This window comes from Chinchilla lanigera, unplaced genomic scaffold (assembly GCF_000276665.1).
Source record: "Chinchilla lanigera isolate Chin_1 unplaced genomic scaffold, ChiLan1.0 scaffold00002, whole genome shotgun sequence".
NCBI classification, from domain to species: Eukaryota; Metazoa; Chordata; class Mammalia; order Rodentia; family Chinchillidae; genus Chinchilla; species Chinchilla lanigera.
Window position 1 is genome coordinate 860,730 of NW_004955403.1, and position 19,148 is coordinate 879,877.

The 19,148-nt window shown below is 62.6% G+C and overlaps 3 protein-coding genes across 5 annotated transcripts in view; all 3 read right to left on the reverse strand.

The window, feature by feature from the left end:
• The window catches only part of Aox1 (aldehyde oxidase 1), a 48,319-nt gene extending 33,192 nt beyond the window's left edge, over positions 1-15,127 (reverse strand). The window contains exons 1-10 of the mRNA XM_005373246.2: positions 14,986-15,127; positions 10,765-10,822; positions 9,387-9,483; positions 6,592-6,700; positions 5,963-6,089; positions 4,498-4,559; positions 3,381-3,470; positions 2,182-2,262; positions 1,622-1,766; positions 996-1,088 (exon numbers count right to left, since the gene is read on the reverse strand). Coding sequence (XP_005373303.2) covers positions 996-1,088; positions 1,622-1,766; positions 2,182-2,262; positions 3,381-3,470; positions 4,498-4,559; positions 5,963-6,089; positions 6,592-6,700; positions 9,387-9,483; positions 10,765-10,822; positions 14,986-15,051 — 928 coding nt within the window. The 5' untranslated portion in view covers positions 15,052-15,127. The remainder of the gene's footprint in view (positions 1-995; positions 1,089-1,621; positions 1,767-2,181; positions 2,263-3,380; positions 3,471-4,497; positions 4,560-5,962; positions 6,090-6,591; positions 6,701-9,386; positions 9,484-10,764; positions 10,823-14,985) is intronic.
• On the reverse strand, positions 11,976-12,753 carry LOC106148023. Its single transcript, XM_013511882.1, has 2 exons — positions 12,600-12,753; positions 11,976-12,461 (listed from the first exon to the last, which is right to left on the reverse strand). Exons 1-2 carry the CDS (start codon positions 12,732-12,734, stop codon positions 11,988-11,990), a joined length of 609 nt encoding a protein of 202 aa, XP_013367336.1. The 5' UTR covers positions 12,735-12,753; the 3' UTR covers positions 11,976-11,987.
• A 3,497-nt stretch (positions 15,128-18,624) lies between the features above and the next one.
• The window catches only part of Sgol2 (shugoshin-like 2 (S. pombe)), a 26,252-nt gene continuing 25,728 nt past the window's right edge, over positions 18,625-19,148 (reverse strand). For all 3 annotated transcript variants that reach the window (XM_005373247.2, XM_005373248.2, XM_013511911.1), the window contains exon 9: positions 18,625-18,995. In XM_005373247.2, coding sequence (XP_005373304.1) covers positions 18,980-18,995 — 16 coding nt within the window. In that variant the 3' untranslated portion in view covers positions 18,625-18,979. The remainder of the gene's footprint in view (positions 18,996-19,148) is intronic.

A 19,148-nucleotide genomic window follows, 5' to 3' on the forward strand; every position in this document is an offset into this window, starting at 1 on the left:
GATGGAGGGGGAGGTGATGGAGGTGGAGGTGGAGGAGGAGGTGGAGGAGGAGGTGATGGAGGTGGAGGTGATGGAGAAGGAGGTGATGGAGGTGGAGGTGATGGAGGAGGAGGTGGTGGAGGAGGTGATGGAAATGGTGGAGTTGATGGAGGTGGTGGTGGAGATGGAGGTGATAAAGATGGAGGTGGAGGTGATGAAAGAGGTAGTCGTGATGGAGGAGGTGATGGAGGTGGAGGTGATGGAGGGGGAGGTGATGGAGGAGGAGGTGGTGGAGGGGGAGGTGGTGGAGGAGGAGGTGATGGTGGAGGAGGTGATGGAGGTAGGGGTGATGGAGGAGGAGGTGATGGAGGAGGAGTTCGTGGACGGGGAGGTGGTGGAGGAGGAGGTGGTGGAGGTGGAGGTGGTGGAGGTGGAGGTGATGGAGGAGGAGGTGATGGAGCAGGAGGTGATGGACGTGGTAGTGGTGATAGAGCTGATAATGGAGCTGTGGAAGGTAAACTCTGCACAGTCACTCTATCATGCAGTACAGTGAATATGGTCTTCACAAACTGGAACCAAAGCACAAAACACTACTGGCCACAGGCAGGAATTCAACCCAGAGGCTGTACCGCAACCTCATTTACACTGCCCCCATCACTGGCATCAAGTCCACTTCCCCACGGGAGAGAACCTCCACACTAGGCTGCCTGCCCTGGCCAGGGGAGCACAGACTCCGCCCCATTCAACCGTGTACCTTGTGCGCCCAGCGCAGCACCCATGCTGAAAAGGTGCTACACCTCTCTGACAGGGGATAGAAGTCTCAGTGAAATCTGCCTGCTCAGACCGTACATATGCGGGTGACCTCAGAGAACTCTTCCCACAGCCCTCCGGAAGGCAGCCACCCTCATAAGCACCGACCACAGACGCTGTTACTGGGGTGGCCACTTGTCAGCTGGACAGAGAAATGAGCCTGGTCTGTGCGTGTGAACTAGGACTGCGGGACTGTAGGGACTGACCGTTGCTCTCCCGCTTTACAACACTGAGTTCTTCAACTCCGTCAGGAGAGATTATAACTGGGTGGAAGATGCCTTTAAATTTCATTGCAGGCCCTAAAAATTAAAAGGAAGGTTAGATAAATGGAGATTAAGTGCCCTTTTAATTTTGCTATTTGATTAAACTGATGTCTTTAAATTTATAAAATTGTATTTTGCTCACACAGAGAGAACAGCTGGATGAATTTTCGTTAAAGTTGGAGGACTCACTATTGGGACCGGCAGCCCTGACACTTGGGTCTTGTGGTTCCCTCTGATTCTCTGGGGAGACTCTGAGGTGTCCTCAGAGAGGGGCAGTCAAGCTGCCCCCCAGACACAGCAGGCACTGAGCTGCGATTTCAGAAGGCGTCTCACGCCCCGAGCCTGAGTGAGAGTAGGGAGGGAGAGGACGGCGCCACCGCCCTGCTGCTGCGGGGAGTGTGCGTCTCTCTGCATGGCTCCGCGAGGGAAGGGGGTTCACTTATCAGTGAGAGCAGCTCTCAGGGCATGGCGAGGAGGCCAAGCCCAAAGGGCTGGAAAGGCTGCTTCCGCCTGCATTTCCTGGTGAGGCTGCCCCCCAGCCTGTCCCGCACCAGGACCCAGCCTCGTACCCACGGACGTGTTGCCCATGACCACTGGGGCCTGGGGGTACTTGGACTTGGCTTCCAGAAGGCCCTTCAGGGTCACGGGGGAGATCCAGGTCATTCTGTTGCCCGTGAACACCCGGGGCTTCCGTGGCTGCTTCTGAGCCAGCATCTATGGGAAAAGCAAGAGGGGCTCAAATACTTCGAGCCGCAGTTCCCATGCTGCTGCTCTGGCGCACGGGGCAGAGGAGGCGTGGGTCGCCTGGGAGGCACAGCTGGGGAAGGCACGCGGTGCTGGGCTCCAGGGAGCTCTGGGGCGCCCCTCTCTCGAGGAACCCCTTTCTGTATGTAAAATCTGCTGACACCCCTAGTGCTGTCGAGCAGTCTCTGGAAGAGTGAGTGCAAAGGACGGGGGCAGAACTTGTCCACATTCACACCCACAGTGACTGCGTGGCTTCCTGCAGACGACACCAGCCGCTTCTGACGGCAGCTGCACTCACACCCACAGCACGCTGCGGACCGGGCCAGGCAGACACAAGCTGTCACCGCCAGTCCCTCAGGGAAGAGATCAGCACCGGCTTCCTCACCATCAGCTCGGGAGGAAATATCAGCTCCTGAGTTGGGTCCAGCGGCACAAACTTCTCTTCTGAGAACAGCTCTGGACTTGTCTTAAAACAGAAAGGACCGGAAGTCATGGTTACCCCTGCCCCACCCCCATTCCTGGGGTCACATTCCGAGACCCCCAGCGACGCTGGAACCCTGCGCCTTTAGGAGCCCGGTGTAGAGCGAGCTTTCCGCCCGCTCTCCCCACCCCGTCCTTCTGAGCTGTACTGCGCGAGTGAGCTCTTAGCTTCTCCCCCAGGGAGAGCTGCGGGGCATCTGAGAGCCCACACCATTGCCCGGCCTGGGAGCACTGCTAAGGGTGACCCCCCAAACACTGCAAGGGGGAAACAGCTGCTCTGACACCCCAAGTTCACAGAGAGCGCAACGTGGACGCCTGGACCAGGGTGGTCACGTGGCGGTGGGCAAAGTGGGCCTGGGAGAGTCACGGCACCGCTCAGCACAGGGCGGCCACGCACGTCCCGGGTGACAGTGTGCTGTCACCCAGCAACTCTGAAGCTGGAAATCCTCCGAGGAACTAACTCAGCCGGGAGAAGATGGACAGGAACAGACGAACCGCATCCTGGGCCCCTGGAGGGCTCCCCAAACTAGGCCCTGTCACCCTCGCAGAGGCACAAGCTCCGTGGGCCACCTGTCCCGCCACTGCCTTCCCTGCCCACGGCTCCCCTGACCCCTGCTCGGAACCAGCTCGGAAAAGCTCGGGGACGCTCGGGCCCTGATCTCCTCCCCAGAGCGGCCGTGCTGCAGGGGCCTGGCATTGGGACAGAGTGTCTGGGACAGATTTTTAAACAGTTTTACTTTCCACTGACACCCGGCCAGGTGTGGGTCAGGGCGACATCTCAGCACGGCCTTGGTGTGGGACGTGTGGGTGACGGCGTGTCCCCTCGGACCTCTGCCTGCACTCCTTGGAGTGAGGGACGCGCAGTCCTCTCCACTGCGCTGTGCTGATGCTTACTTGTTCTTGGCCACCGACCCCTCTGCTGTGGTGAGAAGCTGCCCTCCGCCCGCTGCCTTCCTCTTGCCACGGCCCAGCCCCTCTCGGGCAGACCTCGTAGACAGTGTGACTCAGGAAGGGGCCTGAGCCCTGAGCTCGGTCAGCACGCGGCCCACGGTCTTCCTACCACATGGAGCGGACCCTGCCCAGGCCCGGTTTTCGCCCACTGACCTGCCCTCCGTCCTCCGTTTCTGGGGCTCCATTTACTCCTTGGTCCACACAGCAAAACCCGTTTTCGTTACTTTGGCAGCAGCCAGACGTCTAATGGGCAAAAAGCAAATCATGGGAACGTAATGCTGATGCTTTAGTATTAAATAAACCGGCTGGCGGCTGGCTGCAAGGATATAAAGGGGTCAGGGCCACCACCCAGGACACGTAGGGTCAGGGCTGTCACCCAGGACACCTGGGGTCAGGGCCGTCACATGGGGCACGACAGGGTCAGGGCCGTCGCCCGGGACACGTGGGGTCAGGGCCGTCACCCGGGACACGTGGGGTCAGGGCTGTCACCCAGGACACCTGGGGTCAGGGCCGTCACACGGGGCACGACAGGGTCAGGGCCGTCGCCCGGGACATGTGGGGTCAGGGCTGTGACACGGGACATGACAGGGTCAAGGCTGTCACCTGGGACATGACAGGGTCAGGGCCGTCACACGGGACATGCCGAAGCTGACATTGTCAAGTGTCACGAGAGAAACCGTCTGTAGGTCAACATATCCAAACCACCTCTAAAAAACTGAACTGATGAGAAAACTTCACTAGCAGCGATTATTAAATGAGTTAAACTACGTAAAAACTGTATAACTCAGCCTGGCCCATGCCAATAAATACTAAGATGACTGACTGACTGGCCTTAATAAACCTAGTATTCCGAACACCGAGGACGCCCGTTAACAAGCGTCCCGCCCGTCTGCGCGGTGTCCTCGGTGGGCCCCGCCTGTCTGCCCCCTGAGCCGCTCAACTGCGCTGCCCTCGTGGCTCCTCTGTCAGTGTCTGGTCACCGGCCTCCTGTCAGACAGCCACAGTCCCTGTGCAGAGGGCGACTGCACCTCCTGGCCTGGCCTCCTGTTGCCAGAGGGTGCCAGATGCGCCAGCGGGACGGGGCCAATGTGACCGGCAGGTGAGCGTGGGAGTGGGCGGCGTGAGCAGGCCTGTACAGGTCCGTACGATGCCACCTGCCCCTGTGGCGCCTGTGGCTGGAGCAGCCCTGCCCTGGAGCGCGCCCCGCCTGTCAGCGACAACCCCAGCGCTGTGTCTCGGGGAGGCGTCCTCCGCGCTGGCCCACACTGACCTTGCAGAACGTCCTGCCCGCCTCGAGGATGGGTGTGTACCCCGTGCAGCGGCACAGGTTACCTGCCAGAGAGACCGGGCCGTGTCAGTCAGGGATGAGGACCCCACCCGCCCCCTTCCCTCCTCGAGGTTTGGGCCCGGGAGGAAGTGAGCTCGGGCCGCCTGCTCGCCCTTGCTGCCGCCTGCTCGCCCTTGCTGCCGTTGGGGTGCACAGCTGCTGAGGGGGTGTTCAGTCAGAGTCTCTGGGTGCCTCTCGAGCGCTGCCATCTGCGCTTCTGTTTTTAAGTCTGCTCGGCGTGGCGAGGGCTCAAGTGGCGACACGACTTTAAGACACAGTCTTGCTCTCCAGTCAGAGCTAAACAACTGTGCTGGAGTATTATGACGAACAGACAGCTGTGTGTGGCCCCATGCACGCCTGCTGTGTGTGGAAAAGCATTTACCTGCGAGCCCAGCCTGCAGTGGATGCCGTGCACACAGCTGTCACCTGCCTCTCCGTCACGCAGTCACTTGACAAACGACCTACCCTGTCAGCAGGCGTGTCAGTGTCGTGACAGCCACAGGGCCATGTTCACGCTATGTCACTGCACTTGCCGGGCAAACGTTTTGACCCGGAAACGCCTCCGTTCTCCTCCTGGCCTGAGAGCCACCGTTCTACTCCGCTCCTGAGGACTGGGCTGTTTAGGTTCTTCCTCTGAGTGGGGCCCTGCAGGCTCTGCTCTGCCACGCCTGGCTCACCTCACTGTCAGCTGTGCGGAGAGGCTGTCCTCGGGAGGGGACAGCCAGGCGCAGTGTGGGAGAGGCTGGTGCTCCTAAGAAACTGTAGGATCTTGACAAAGATCACACACAGGGGGCTGGGGATGTGGCTCAGGGGTAGAGCTCTTGCCTTGCATGCACAAGGCCCTGGGTTCGATCCCCAGCACCACATACAAAAAAAAAAACCCTAATAATAATAATAAATAAATTAAAAAGATATATCACACACACACGCATACATGTATGCACACCCATGTATGCACACGCACACTCAGGTATGCATGCACACACAGGCGTGTACACATTGAACGCCTGAGCCCAGGAGCACAGTGTCTCCAGGGGTGCCGGGCCTCGCGTTCAGCCATGGGTCTCTCCCTCCCATCCTGGACTCTGTCCTATGACCCCATACCCCACTAGGCGAGGCTGGGGACAGCAGCTCGCGGGGACAGCTGCCCTCTTTCCAAGGACGAATGGAGAGTGTAGGTTGCATGAGTATGAAAGCAGACAATTAAAAAGGAAGGACTCCAGTAGATTAAAAGAGGCAAGAAGTGCATCCGAAAACGCCTGCTGGATCCAGCTTGGAGCTCGGCTTCCGCACACAGCTGGCACACTCTGGACAAGGAGCTGTCTCCTGTCTGTCAACAGCACCCCGGGCGTGATGGCAGCGTGTCCTCATCACCCTCACTGAGGTCAAAGCCACACACACAGCCCACCTGCCAGGGCGTCCGCCAGCTGCTCCTCGGAGGGCTGCGGGTGGTTGCGGAGCAGCGCGTACAGCGACATCACCATCCCGGGTGTGCAGAAGCCGCACTGCGTGCCGTGGCTCTTGGCGATCCTCTCCTGCGGCAGAGTCAGAAACGCGGGGTCTGGGCTGGGCCCAGGGGACCCAGGGACCTGGCTGGAGCCTCAGGCGGCTCCTGTGGGCACTCAGGTGTCTGGAGAGGCCCGAAGCCCTTCCCACCCCTGCTCCGCTCCCAGTGTTGAGTCCCCACTGCAGAGCCTGAAGCTCCAGCCCTGACGGCCGCAGGTCGCCGCCTCAGCCCCTGGGTGGGTCAGGGCTTCTCCTAAAGACCCCGGGGGCTGTGAGCGGCAGCAACAGAGAAGCAGTGGAGTACAGCGAGGAGCTGTAGAAGGCGGAGGGCCCACATTGCCCGGGCGCCTTTGCTCTGCAACGGCCGCAAGCTCCCTCCCGGGCAGGAGGGTGCCAGGCGCACGGCCGGGAGCCGACCGCCACGGCCCTGTCTTAGGAGGCCCCAGGCGTCTCCGAGGGAAGCTGGTGCACCCCACTGGCCTGCCCAGTGTGCTCTCGGCTCCTGCGGGCCCTCGGGGCACAGCGCCTCACCTGCACAGGGTGGAGCCGCGACCTCGGGCTCCCCACGCCTTCCACGGTGGTGACAGCCGCGCCGTGCAGTGAGCAGAGCGGCGTCAGGCAGGCGCTGGCCGGGTAGTGCCTGCAGGGAGAGACGTGGTGGGGCGGGCCGTGCACCGGACCCACGCAGGACGAGGGCCACGCCTGCTTTGCCACAGCGCGTCCTCGGCTCCCACCCCACCAGGGTACAGGGAGGCGGAGGACTGTGCTCCGGCTGCAGCACGTGGCCACAGCCCAGGGCCAGAGCTGATTCCAGCCCGGCTCCTCCCTGCTCCACGCCCTCTGCCGAAGGAGGCGCCACAGCCTGGGGCCCTGGGACCCAGCACCAGCGCTTCCTCAGCCCGGGACGGAGGCTCGGTGGAGGCTCACTGGAGTCTGATCCGGCTCCTTGGAAGGGAAGCCGGGTGGAGGGAGGCAGAAGTGCTCAGGCCCAAAACCCGCACTAGAAAACACCCGGTTCGAAGGGCCTGACCTCTCCAAACGCCCCGTTCCCAAACAGCCTCCGTGGCTAATGAACACACGAAGCAGAGCCATGACGCGTGCCGCACAGTCTGGGCACACCACGCCCACAGCAGCACAGCGCGTCACAGCTCAGCCTCGGAGGCAGCCTGACTACAGCGGGACTGGATAAAGACAAGGCGGCATGGACACACATGGAGCACTGCTCTGCCATGAAGAAGGGCAGACGTGAGGCATCTGCAGGAAAGCAGACGCACCTGGGGACCATCACGTTAGGTGAGATAATCAGACACAGATCGAATCTCACAGCTTCTCTTACATGAGGAACCCAAGTTACAAACAGAGCAAAAGAGAAGAGACCAGGAAGTAGATCGAGATCTTTCTCAAATGGGGAGGGGGCTGAGAGGCGGAGGGTGGGGAGGAGGGCGAGGAACTGAGAGGTGCTCGGCCAGGCGCAGCCCCCGGGCGTGTAAACATTACCGGCTGCACACACGGGCTGGAGATCCATGGGGGGGGGCTCAGTCACGCCACGAGCAATACCACCTCACCAAAGGAAACGACGATGTCCGAGTTACACCATCTGCTGTCAGCAGAGGCTCAGGGAGCGGGGCCACGTACCCACGCAGGAACGTAAGTGACGCCGTACCGCGCGCTCCCAGGACCCTGCCCCGGAGGACGCAGGCCGCCACCTGGGCAGGCCATCATCAAGGTGCTCAATCACGCAGCCTCTGAGTCCATGTTTGTTATTTGAAAAGATATTCGTGAAGAATTAAGCAAAACAGGGCAGGTTTTCAGATAGTCCTCAGAATGTGTCTATGGGTCAGGGCCAGAGCAGACCTGGAAGGGCCTCACTCCAGGGAGAGTATGGGGTTAGCGGGTGTCCACCGTGCGTCTGCTGTGTGCTGAGATCGCTGAGGACAAGGCCGCTGCGGGGCTGCCCCGCACAGGTGGGTGCAGACGGTGCCCACGCGCGCAACCGTGACCAGGCCCAAGCAGCCCTGGGCCGAACGTGCGCAGGGGCCGGGCTGGTCGGGAGCAGCAGGGCCAGGAGGGTGGACAGCGCCGCGCGTCTCCGGAGGAGCCAGCGCACACGGGCTCCGCGGGGACGAGGCTGGGAGGGTTAGGGACGGAGGGGCAGAGGAAGCAGCGTGCGGGGTGCAGGGCATGGGCACAGCTCCGCCCAGGCTGGGATGGGCAGGGCAGGCCGGTAGTGGTGACCTCCTGGCAAAGGCCAGGGGTTCAGACCCGATCCAAGGCCGCTGAGCCTGCGGGTCGGGGATGCTGTAGGACCCCAACCCCCTCGCCCAGAGCCAAGACAAGAGTGTGAGCTCCAAAACGGAACGGCAGAAAACTCAGACCACATGGAGGACACAGAGAAACTAGATTCCACTGGGTGACCAGTCCTCCCCAGAGAGGAGAGGGGCTCTGTTCCAGAGAGGGGGAGAGAGGGGGGGAGAGAGAGAAAGGGGGGAGAGAGAGAGAGAGAGGGAGAGAGAGAAAGAGGGAGAGAGAGAGGGAGAGAGGGAAAGCGATTCTCTTCCTGGAGTAGAAGCGGGAGGGGGAATCGGCCTGAGACTGGAACGGGAGAAGCCAGACTGACTGGGTGGGCGCGACAGACTGAACGGCAAGGCGGACATGCACCGACCCACATTCCCACCCGGCGAGCAGCGCCCAAAAGAGCCGAAAGAACCCGGCTTCGGCTCTTCCACAAAGAGCCAGGGGAGCGGAAGCCCGAGCGGGAGCCTGGGCTGAGGCCGAGGCCGAGGCCACGCGGCCACACAGCGCGAGGGACGCAGAGCAGGGCACTCGTGGGACCCAGGCTGTGCCTCTGCCCAGCCCAGCCCAGGTCCTCAGCCGCAGCGGAGGTCACAGAGGACGGTGCCTGTGTGAGGGACGCAGACCTGGAGCCCAGGGCGGACGACTGACGGAGGACACCGACACCCAGCTCCAGGGAAGGACAAGTCCCAACCCGCACCCGAGGGACGTCAGACCCAGCGGGAGGCTCTGGAGGTGAGCCTCATCTTGAAACCCACCAGCGGCTGGTGCCGGGAGTGCACCCCGGGCTGGGGAGGAGTGCAGCACCTGGGCCTCCCACGGCCCTTGGCCCGGTGCCCCTCAGGCATTGCCGCTGTGCGCCAGGCAGCCCTCACCGCCGCGGGACTCTGACCCCGGAGGCCTCCCGCCAGGACCTTCCGCCCAACCCGTAATCTCACCACCTTGGTCCCTCATGCCAGAACCCACGCTTCTACTGCTCGGGGCTCGACAGCTTCACCCGCAGAGGAGCTCAGCCCTGGAGCCCTGGCGGGTACCTGATCCGCCCGGTGCTGGGGTCATAGCGCGAGATCATCACCGTGCAGGCGCCGCAGCCCCCGCCTCCGCAGCTGTACTTGGTCCCGGTGAGCCGCACTGAGGCCTTAGTTAAAGACAACGCGTGACCGTGTGTGCGTGCGTGACCGTGTGCGTTTCCGCCCCCTCCTGGCCGCACGGGGGGAACGCTCCGGGACAGTCTGTCGTGCTAACCGTGTGTGTCCGGTTTCTCTGCCTCCTGGGGGCAGGCACCACCAGGCATACCCCATGTCTGCTGTCTCGTACTCTTTAGCAACAGGAGTCCCAGATTTTAGTCCCACAGAAATCCACGGTGCAGCCACCCCTGCTAGGAGGTGGGGTCGCCAGCAACACTGGCCAATGGACGCCACCGTCAGTATCGAGTGTGGCTTTCCAGAAGGGACGGGGGTGTTTCCTCTCTACAGGGCCTCTTTCCCTCAGCTGGAATTCGGACACGATGGCAGGACTCGTGCAGTGTGCAGAGTGGGAGGAGCACTGAGACACAGGACTCAGGGCCTGGCCCCTGCTGGCCATAGCCTTCCTGACTGGACCTACTGGCCCAGGGGACAGGAGAGTGGGGAGACTCCTTGGCTAGGAAGGCGCCGGCCCAGGGAGCCCGCACTGTGCTGTGGACCCCGGCCGTCCCCTCCTGGGCTCCCTCTTCCTCTGGCTGGGCCGGGCGCAGTCCTGAGCTCCCAGCCTCCCTGCCCCCTCGCCCTCCTCGCTGGGGCTTCTCCTCCAAAACCCTGCAGGGGTCACACTGTCTGTGCCCTGGAGGTCGGAGCCCCTGCAGGGAGACAAACTCGCCGCCTCAGTTGGTCTGACTGTCGCCCGCACACTTGTGTCTCAGAGCAGCCGCTGAGGCTCGGAGCTGGGTCTGTTTGGGGGATTCCACCTCATGGGGGAGACGCACGCTCACTGCCCCGTTCTAGCTCTGCACACACGTTGGTGAGGTCTGCTGCCCCTGCAAGCCCCGAGCTCAGGCCAGCAGGCTGGCGCACGTGTCAGGTTTAATTTCTCCGTTTCAGGAGACTGCTGTGCTCTCCTGCTCCAGCAGCACGAGGATTAGAAGACAGCGGGGAAAGGCTGTGACTCCGGGGAAAGGAGGCGTACTTCACCCTCCTTAACCCGCCTCGCTCAGCTCCTGCTTCTGGTTCCAACACTGACACCACGCGTCCAGAGCCGTGCAGGCAGCAGGAAGGCCTTGGCTCTCCTGACAGCGACAGCCCTGCGCTGCCCACAAGGCCGAGGTCAGGGCTTCCTCACAGAGGCGCGTGGACCCGCCATCGTGGCCCTGAGGGGACATCTGAGCGCTCCTCTGACAAGGACCTCAGCGCGGGCAGGCGGGAAAGGAAAGGATACGGTTCCTCCTCAGGTAAGGCAGCAGCATTGTCTCGGGATCCACATTTCTCTCTGTCACCTGTGTAGAGAGAGACAACGGAGCGTTACGCACACGAGGGAGGCCCGGGGGCACTGCTGTCTGCACCGCAGGGCCTGCTGTGCTGAGTGAGGGCGGCGCACCAGGCGGCCTTCGCTGGCTTTCTCACCGGTCCTGTCACTGCCGCGGCCCCTCCCCTCTGCTGTCCGTGCGGAAGGTGGCCAGGCTCGCTCTCGGTGGCGGGTGTATCCACCCTCGGCTCCCGTCCTGCTGCCTGCCAGCGAGTGGCCAGCGAGGGGAGGATGCTCACAGGACAGTGAAGGGGCAGGAGAGGACAGCAGGACAGGACAGCAGGACGTGCAGGCACAGGGGTGCCGGCTGCTCCGGGAAGCGAGGTGCCGGTCCGTCACAGGCAGAGAGCACAGACTGTGTCCAGGGCGCGGGCCGTGCGGGCTGGGCAGGACTGCTTTGCTCTTTGCGGGTTAAAAGTTTGAGATTTCTGAGCTAGACACACGATGCGCCTCACACACCCCAGGGCAGCATCACCCTCCCCATGTCACAGTCAGTGTCCTGGTTACTTTTCTCTCATGGCTGAGACAAAATACCTGACACCTAAAATTAAGGAAGGGAAGGTTTATTTATCTCTTTGTGGAGGTTTCAGTCCATACTCAGCTGGCTCCAAGGCAAAGTGCGTGGCAGAGGGCAACAGTTCAAGGTGGCAGAAGGCAGCAAAAGCAGCACGAGCACAGGGCTGGGAGACGCAAGCCTCGTCTCCTCCCGTACGTTGTAGGCAGCTGCCCGCCCACACAGCTTGGTGCCCTGCTCTGGCACAGGCTCAGGGTGTTTACAGAGTGAGGGCCCGGCTCCCTGCTGAGTCACTTAGTTAAACTTCTAACCTCAGTTCTCAAGTTGGCACAGTGTGTCAACCGCTGAGTGAGTTTCCCTGGGGGGAGGGGAGGGCACAGGTGCCCGTTCTGCGCCAGCCTAGCCTGCAGCTTGAAGCAGCTGAGGGGCGGGGCTGAGGACAGGGGTCTGGGTGAGTGCGTATGTGTGTGTGTTAAGTGCCCTGTGCCAAGCGGGTTCCCGGCGTCCTCCACGGCGCTGGCCCTCCAGGCCGAGCTGCCCCTGTCCTCCCGGCCCCGGCCTGCTTCTCCGCCTCGTGTCCCTGAGCTGGCGCCTGCCCAGCCCCCGAGCAGCGGCCAGCGTTTCAGCCTGGGCGCAGCGGCGGCTCCAAGTACTGCCGCCTCTGTCGCTGCATCTCCCTCCGGGCACCCCGAGGAGCCCGATGCTTGCGGGGGCTCTGCTCGCACCCTGCGGGCACCGCGCCACCGTCTGTCCAGTCGGGCCCCACACAGCCGCCGGAGTGAGCGCCCACCCCCGGCTCCCTCTGCGACAAGGGGACCCGGGAGCCGGGCCGGAGACGCCGCGGACAGGCCCGCTGCCCCGCACGTGTCCACTCCACAGCCCCTGGGGTGAAGACGAACCTCGAGCTCCTCACTGACACATCTGTTACAAGCGGCCCGTCCCGCCTGGCCACCCGCAGGCTTGAACCCCGTGTGCTCGAGCCCAGCGCTGACAGCGGGCGGCTCTGTCTGCCATCGCCGCTCCTGCATCTGTGCTCTTCCCGTTCCAGTGCCGAGTCATTGCCCAGCTCCAACCTCCTGACAAGTGTGCACTGACCCATAAACAGCTTGGCCGTAGTGCATGCGGTTTGCTATGGGAAGGGAGGAACGGTTTTCAGACTGGGGCAGCGAAGCAGAAGCAAAAGGAACAGCAGAGAAGCTATTAACAGCAGACACTGCTGGCTGTCTCTCCTGCAGGCATGTGCTCCCTTTTCCTTCCAGCTGGAGTAGAAATGAAATGGCTGGAACTTCTGCAGCCACCTTGCACCATGAGGCAACGCATTAATAGCAGTGCAGGAAGAGAGGGAAGAAACCCTGGTCCCAGATAACATTATGAAGTTTCTGGGCCACCCTCCCAACTTCTGCCCCAGAAATACTTTCTGCAAGAGGAAACCGACTTGGGTACTGTTTGAGCCTCTGTCAGGCGTGTGCCGTTGCAGCTGAGAGGAATCCTACTCACACCTGTGGTGTCTACGCATAGCCAGTGCTCATGGGGGTAGGTCTGCCCAAGCAGGCGGCAGACAGCAGGGGTTGGGCCGGGTGGGCCGGGTGTTGGTGTGCTCTGGGGAGGACGCACGCTCAGGAAAGGCTGCTGCAGGTGTCCAGGGCTGGCACGTGGCTGGCAGCAACACTGGCTGACACACGTGTCCTCCCGGCCGGGGCACACGTGGAGGAGGAGGGGAGCGGGCCCGGGAGCTTCCTGTCCCGAAGCCACGGTGCAGCGGGAGCCTGGACCGAGGGTGGCCTGGGCTGCCCGCAGGCCCAGTCACTCTGGTGGGTGCGGAGGCCAGGGCTGCCTCGGCCCACGCAGGGTCAGGCACGGCACGGCCTTTCCTGGGGGCGCTGTCCTGTCCCTCCGCGCCCCGCTCTGCATCCCCACAGCTCTCTTTACCCATGACGCAGCAGAGCCGGGCCGAGCCAGCGACAGGCAAGCAGGCAAGTGGGAGCCAGTGCGGGAAGGAGCAGGCAGAGAGGCAGGCGGCCAGGAGGAGGGAGGAGGAGCAGGGTCAGGACAGTCCCAGCGGGCGCTTCCCCCCCCCCACCATCCGCTCTTCCCAGGGACCAGAGGAGGCGGAGGCCCCGCCCGCCCGGCCGCCGCCTGGTATGCAGGAAGCCGCGCCCGCAGTGCCGAGCTCTCTCCGCGGCCCTGTTTTCAGCCGGCCCATGGGAACAGGCTCTCCGTGAGCCCCACTATGCAGAGGGGAAACTGAGGCTTGGAGGTATTAGGCCCCTTGCTGAGGCCCTGAGTGCCTCGGTGGCAGAGCGCAGGGTGCAGAATTCACTCTCACACCCACACATTTGCTTGCAGCCTGGCTGCCCCGAGGAACGCCAGACGCTCCGTCCCGAGGCCGCAGCGGGTCTTGGCGCCCTGGGCCAGGGCTCCTCCTCCCCAAGTGACACGGAGAGGGTGCTGGGTCCCGTGCCGGGCACAGCGGGTGGGACCTCGGGGTCTCTGTGACGAGGCCCGTGACCGGGTAGGACTCAGTGAAGAGCACAGACAGGGCCAGCGCTGGCAGCAGGCACTTCCCGAGAGCGGGCTTGAGAGGAGCCCTGCGCGAACTGACCTGCAGACCCCTCCTCCCACGGCTCTCCCCGTGACGGCCAGGCCAGCTTCCCGGGGCAGGCGGAGGGGAGGCTGGCGGGCCCAGGGTGGGGACAGCAGAGGCCCAGCCACTCTCTCCAGGGCTCACTCGCGCTGGCCCCGATGAAGTGGCTCTCAGGAGCGCAGCCTGCTGTCGACAGCGCCGCAGCCCCCAGGGCCGAGCGTCTGGAAGCAGGGAGGGAGGGAGCACACGAGAGCTGCTGCCGCCTCGGAAGCCTTCTCGTCCCCCCGGGTCCCTGGCGCGCAGAAGGCTGCACGGGACCTTTGTGTCGGCCCCTCTCTGCCCCCTCCTCTCCTGCCCCTGCAGGCCCCCGCCCCTGCCCACGGTGCCCTCTCTCTGCCCCCGCTCCTGTCCCGCGCGGCTCTCTGCTGCCTGGCGTCTCCCTGCACACACAGGGCCCGGCTTTGTGTCACTGCCCGGCTCGCAGGCCGGTGGCGTCCACCCCATGCAGGGTCCTCCCTGCGCAGCGGGCCCTGAGCCCTGCGGGAGCTGGGCACCAGGGAACCACCCTTGCTGGTCCCGACAGCCGACCACCATGCTGAGCGCCGTGCCTGCGGCCCTCCCTGTGGCACGCCGCGGTCCCGAAGCTCCGTCCGCCAGGGCGGGCCCGGCTGGCTCTGTGGGGCCGGGGCCTGGGCGTGGTGGGTCCTGCTTGAGGACTCAGAGCCAGGGGTGCTGAGGGACCAGGGGACCGCGCCTGTGGCATGGCCCACGTCAGCGGGCAGTGGCACAGGGCCCGTGCCGCCTGCGCCAGGTTCGGCGGCCACACAACTGGGACCCCTGCCTCAGTTTCCCTTTAAGTGACGGTGTGTGCTGCAACCTGGGCCCCGTAGAGTGAGCACAGCGTGTGTGGGGCGTGAGGTGCCTGGGTCCTGGGGCTGGGACACAAGGGTGACCCCGACCCTGACCCCAGCCGCAGGCCCTGTCCCACGCTGTCCCAGCCTGAGGGCCCCAGGGCTGCCTCAGTGTCCGCGCTCACCCCGCGGCCGTTCACGCAGAAGTGCAGTGTGCTCGGCTCTGGCTCCATGTGGCTTTGCTTCGGCATCGGCGCGGCTCGCACTGTGGACGGGAAGGAGGTGTCGACAGGTGCTGCGGACTCTGCCTTATCTCCTGCTCCCGCCCTCCCCGTGACGCCGCGGGGCTCGTGACGGCCCGCCCCTGAAGCCCCACGTGGTGTTCCCGCCCCGCCATGCTGACCCGGGGTCAAGAGCACCATCAGGGCGGAGGCAGCCCCGCGGCTGCCTGAGCTGCGCCAACTCGGGCTGGGCTGGGCGCCGCCCGCTGGGAGTGCCGAGCCCCGTGAGCTCGGGTTACAGCTGGGATCCGCTTTGCGCCTCGCGGCCGCTGGCTTCCTGCGCACCCCGAACCTCAGACGCTCCAAGGGGTGGACGCAGTCATCTTCCAGACTTCTCACTCAGCACAGCTGGAAACTCTTTCCCCGTTCTTTATTTATCTAAACGCAAACTTGTGGTGCACATTTCAAAAACATTTCAGTAAAGAACGGGACCAGGGTGAGTGTTCCCACCCGGCACGCTCCCAGCGGGGGACTTGCTGCAGAGCTGCGGGTGGGTCACCCCGGGCTTGCACGCTGTAGCACGCCTTGAACACACGTGTGCAAGGAACACGCACACGCGCGCGTGAACAGACACCTATCAGCCACAACCCCATGGCCAGTGTCTGCGCGTCTTGGTGCATGAGATTTATCTCGTCACTCAGACCCCACTCAGGCATTAGCTTCTCACACCGCCTTCCCCGCCGGCACAGCACACCTGCAGGCTCCCCCTGGCCCCGGCGGTGGCAGGCTCCCTGGAATGGGGCCGGCGCTCAGAAGCCACAGCTGGAGGTGGAGGCCCTCTCCGGCAGCAAGCTGTCGTTTCTAGGCGTTCTGGGTGGACAGCCACGCCCGTTACTCTGTTACTCTGTGGAGAGACGAGTGGACCACAGGGGCGACGCGGGCTGTGGGTTAGTCTGCTTGTGCTCGGCTGTGCTGTTGGGGGGTGAGGGCCGGTGGAGGGGTCCCCAGGGCCTCCGCTGGCGGGGTCATCTCTAGCTCGCACGCTGCCCCAGCTCTGCCCCTGGGCCACTGTGAACTCAGCAGCCTTCTCCACAGCCCTCCGCCGTGGAGTCGCTGCCTCAGTGCCCGCGGGCCAGGGATGGAGCGCCTTGACACCACGGGCCACGCAGGCCTCTCCTCGAGGTGTGGGTGTCAGGAGCTCTGTCCTGCGATGGGACAGGGACTAACGGAACAGAGCCGGGAGACATAAACTTCTGTAAAGACCGCGAAAAGGCACACGCTCACGGGGGTATTTCCCTAAAACTCAGTGCTGGAGAGGTTCTCTGAAACCCTCACTCCTGTCTGCCTTGAGCATGGCCTGCCCCCACACTGTGGCTTGGCGGCAGCGTCCTGGGGCCTGCGGTTGAGGGGCAGCACGCGAGCCTGGCCTTCCGCACCCTGGCTCTCCGGCTAGGTTAGCTGCTGGTACTGCGTCCAGGGACGGGGAAGCGCCCACGCGAGAAGCGGCGTCACAGCGGTGCCTGGACCTGGCCCGGAGGGCCGAACGAGCCTCAGAAGCTGCTCCGCAGGAAGGGTGTGGGGTCGGGGCTGAGAGCCCGGGGCGCGGCAAGCAAAGCCTGGCGGGGGACTCCGGCCCGCGCTCAGACCAAATGCTGCGGCGTGTGACAGCGGGGGCCAGCCACGGCGGGATGACCCGCACGGAAGAGCCCCGCCGCCCGGCCCTGCGCTCGGAGCATCTCTGCTCCACCGCGTCCTTCCGCCACGACGGTCCTGCCTCGGAGCGAGCGGCCGAATTCTTGGACACGGAGCCAGACAGACCTCTCCTCAAACTGTGGCTGTCAGCCGCCAAGGGAACCAGTGCGGACGGAAATCCCGGCAGGCCGAGCTGCCGTCCAGGTCCCGGTTCCCTTCCCGCGTTTCCGTTTCTTTCTAGTGCCCCCGTCGGCGGGAGTTAAAAAAGCTCCAGAACAGGAGTGCGACCGGAGCCCCCGCGTCGCGCGAAGGGTAAGGCGGCCGCGGGGCCTGCTGTGCGGGCACCGCCTCGACGCCCTTCGGGGCAGCCCCAGGGCACTCGCTGCGGATGCCACGCTCTCACGGCCAACTCCAGCGCCTCCTCCTCCCCTCTGCTTCCTGAGGCTGGGCTCCAGGCCGCTCTCGCAGGCTCCTCCCCGCACCTCCAGGGGCGACCACGGTCCACAGGAGCAGGGAGAGCCAGGCTTCCGCTGCCACCTCACCCGGCCGGCTCACCCGGCAGGAGCGCGACTTCAGCGAGCGGGGGGCACAGTGCAGAGTCCCGCCGGTCGGCAGGAAAGCCCGCAGCCGCAGCCGCTCACCGCGAGTCCAGGCGCCGGGCCCCAGCGGCGGGCGCCCCGGGAGGCGTGCGCTTCGGACGCTCCGGCGCTGCCTTTGCCTTCTCAGGCTGGTTTTCGTTTTCTTCAGCTCTCCAGTGCATGGTTAGCAACGAACGGTGGCCTCCATCGCCCGGCTGGGTCCTAATAAAATCTAGCAATGCCAAAAGGCATCTGACAAAACCCAATACCTGTTTTTTTCAAAAAAGCGCGCAAGTAACAGTTGGATTATTTTAATGTGATTATAAATATGCAGCCCGGAAACCACCTCCTTCCTCGACAGGATAAAACCAGGGTATTCTCGTGAAAATCAGGACTAAGATGAGGGTGTCCACTGTTCCCACTGCTAGTTAACTCCCCTAAGGCAGTTTTGGTGCCGGGAATCGAACTCAGGGCCTTGCACTTGCCAGGAAAGCACTTGTGCCGCGGAGCTGTCTCCCCGGCCAGTACAGGTTATCAGACACAGATTACAGGACAAAAAGATTCAGCAATAAATTTAAGTGCCTATGGAAACACATCAACACTGTCATTTGAGGTCAATAGTGGACAACGTGGGCTTTTTAACCAAAGGGGAATCACTTGGAAAAGATAAAACTTGCATCCAGACTTTATACCATATAGTAGAGCAAACCCCAAGAGTCAGAAGTGTAAATGTAAGAGAAAAATAAAAGGGTAACTACTTTTATAAATTGGGAACAGAAAATTCTTTGAAAAGGTTGATACAATTGTCTATTTAAAATAAAAAATAATTTGCATGGGAAAGGAAAAAAATGTCTCATAAAAAGAAAACAGAAATAAAAGGATAGAAAAACATGATACCAGAGTGAGTCTGGGAGGTCGTCTTAGTAAGAGTTTGGGGAAAGGAACGGCCTGTGGACGCTGAGCTCCGGACCCCAGCAGAGGAGACTGCCGCTCTGCAGAGCTCCAGCCCTGCTGACTGACACGCTGGGGCTGTGAAATGTCCCCCTGCAGGACTCCCCCACAGCCTGGTCAGAGCTATCTAAGGGGCTTCCTCTCCGAGGCAGAACAGACCTGACTGGTGGAAAGCGGTAAAGTCCAGCTGATTCACTATTTATTGCTGGAAGTTAGGTATAAGCACCAAATTCTCCGCCCCCGACGCCCCTCCCTGGGGCCGGGGTCTGAGAGACAGAGCAGCTGATGGCCACTGGAGGGGGAGGAGACGAGGTCCCCACAGGGGTCCGACGCTCACGTGCAGCCAGCGAGTCAAAAGTAAAACAACCCAAGACAGCACAAGCAGCGTACAACATAACCAGTGCAGCAGTATTTATTACAACATGTGGTTAAAAGGGGAACAGCTCTTGTTTGGTGAAAGGATGTGACCTAGGAAGGAGCTTAAATGAGCAAGAAGGAAGTTATAGGAACGAAATTATAAGTTTCATATTGCAAAAATAGCTATTTTATGTACATATATCTAAATATAAGAATGAACAAATAACAAAAAGAGTGACCAAATCAACCCCCCAAGAAAAGGCCAAAGAAGAGGAGAAAAGAGAGCCTTCCCTCAGGGCTCCCTCTCCGCGGTGCTGGGCGTGTTTCTGTGCTGACTTCTTGTTCGTGAGCACCCACGAAAACCAGAACCCGCCTTCGCTTCATCTCCGCATCTTCCTGGAGAAGGGAAAGAACAGCTTCAGTGAAAACAAACCCCAAGTGCTGCGGCGCCAGAAACCCCACCCAGGCGAGGGCGGGCGTCCGGAGAGGCCGAGGCTCCAGGCCCGCAGGGCTTCCGACCAGGCGCCGCCGGGGCAGCCGAGGCCGCGA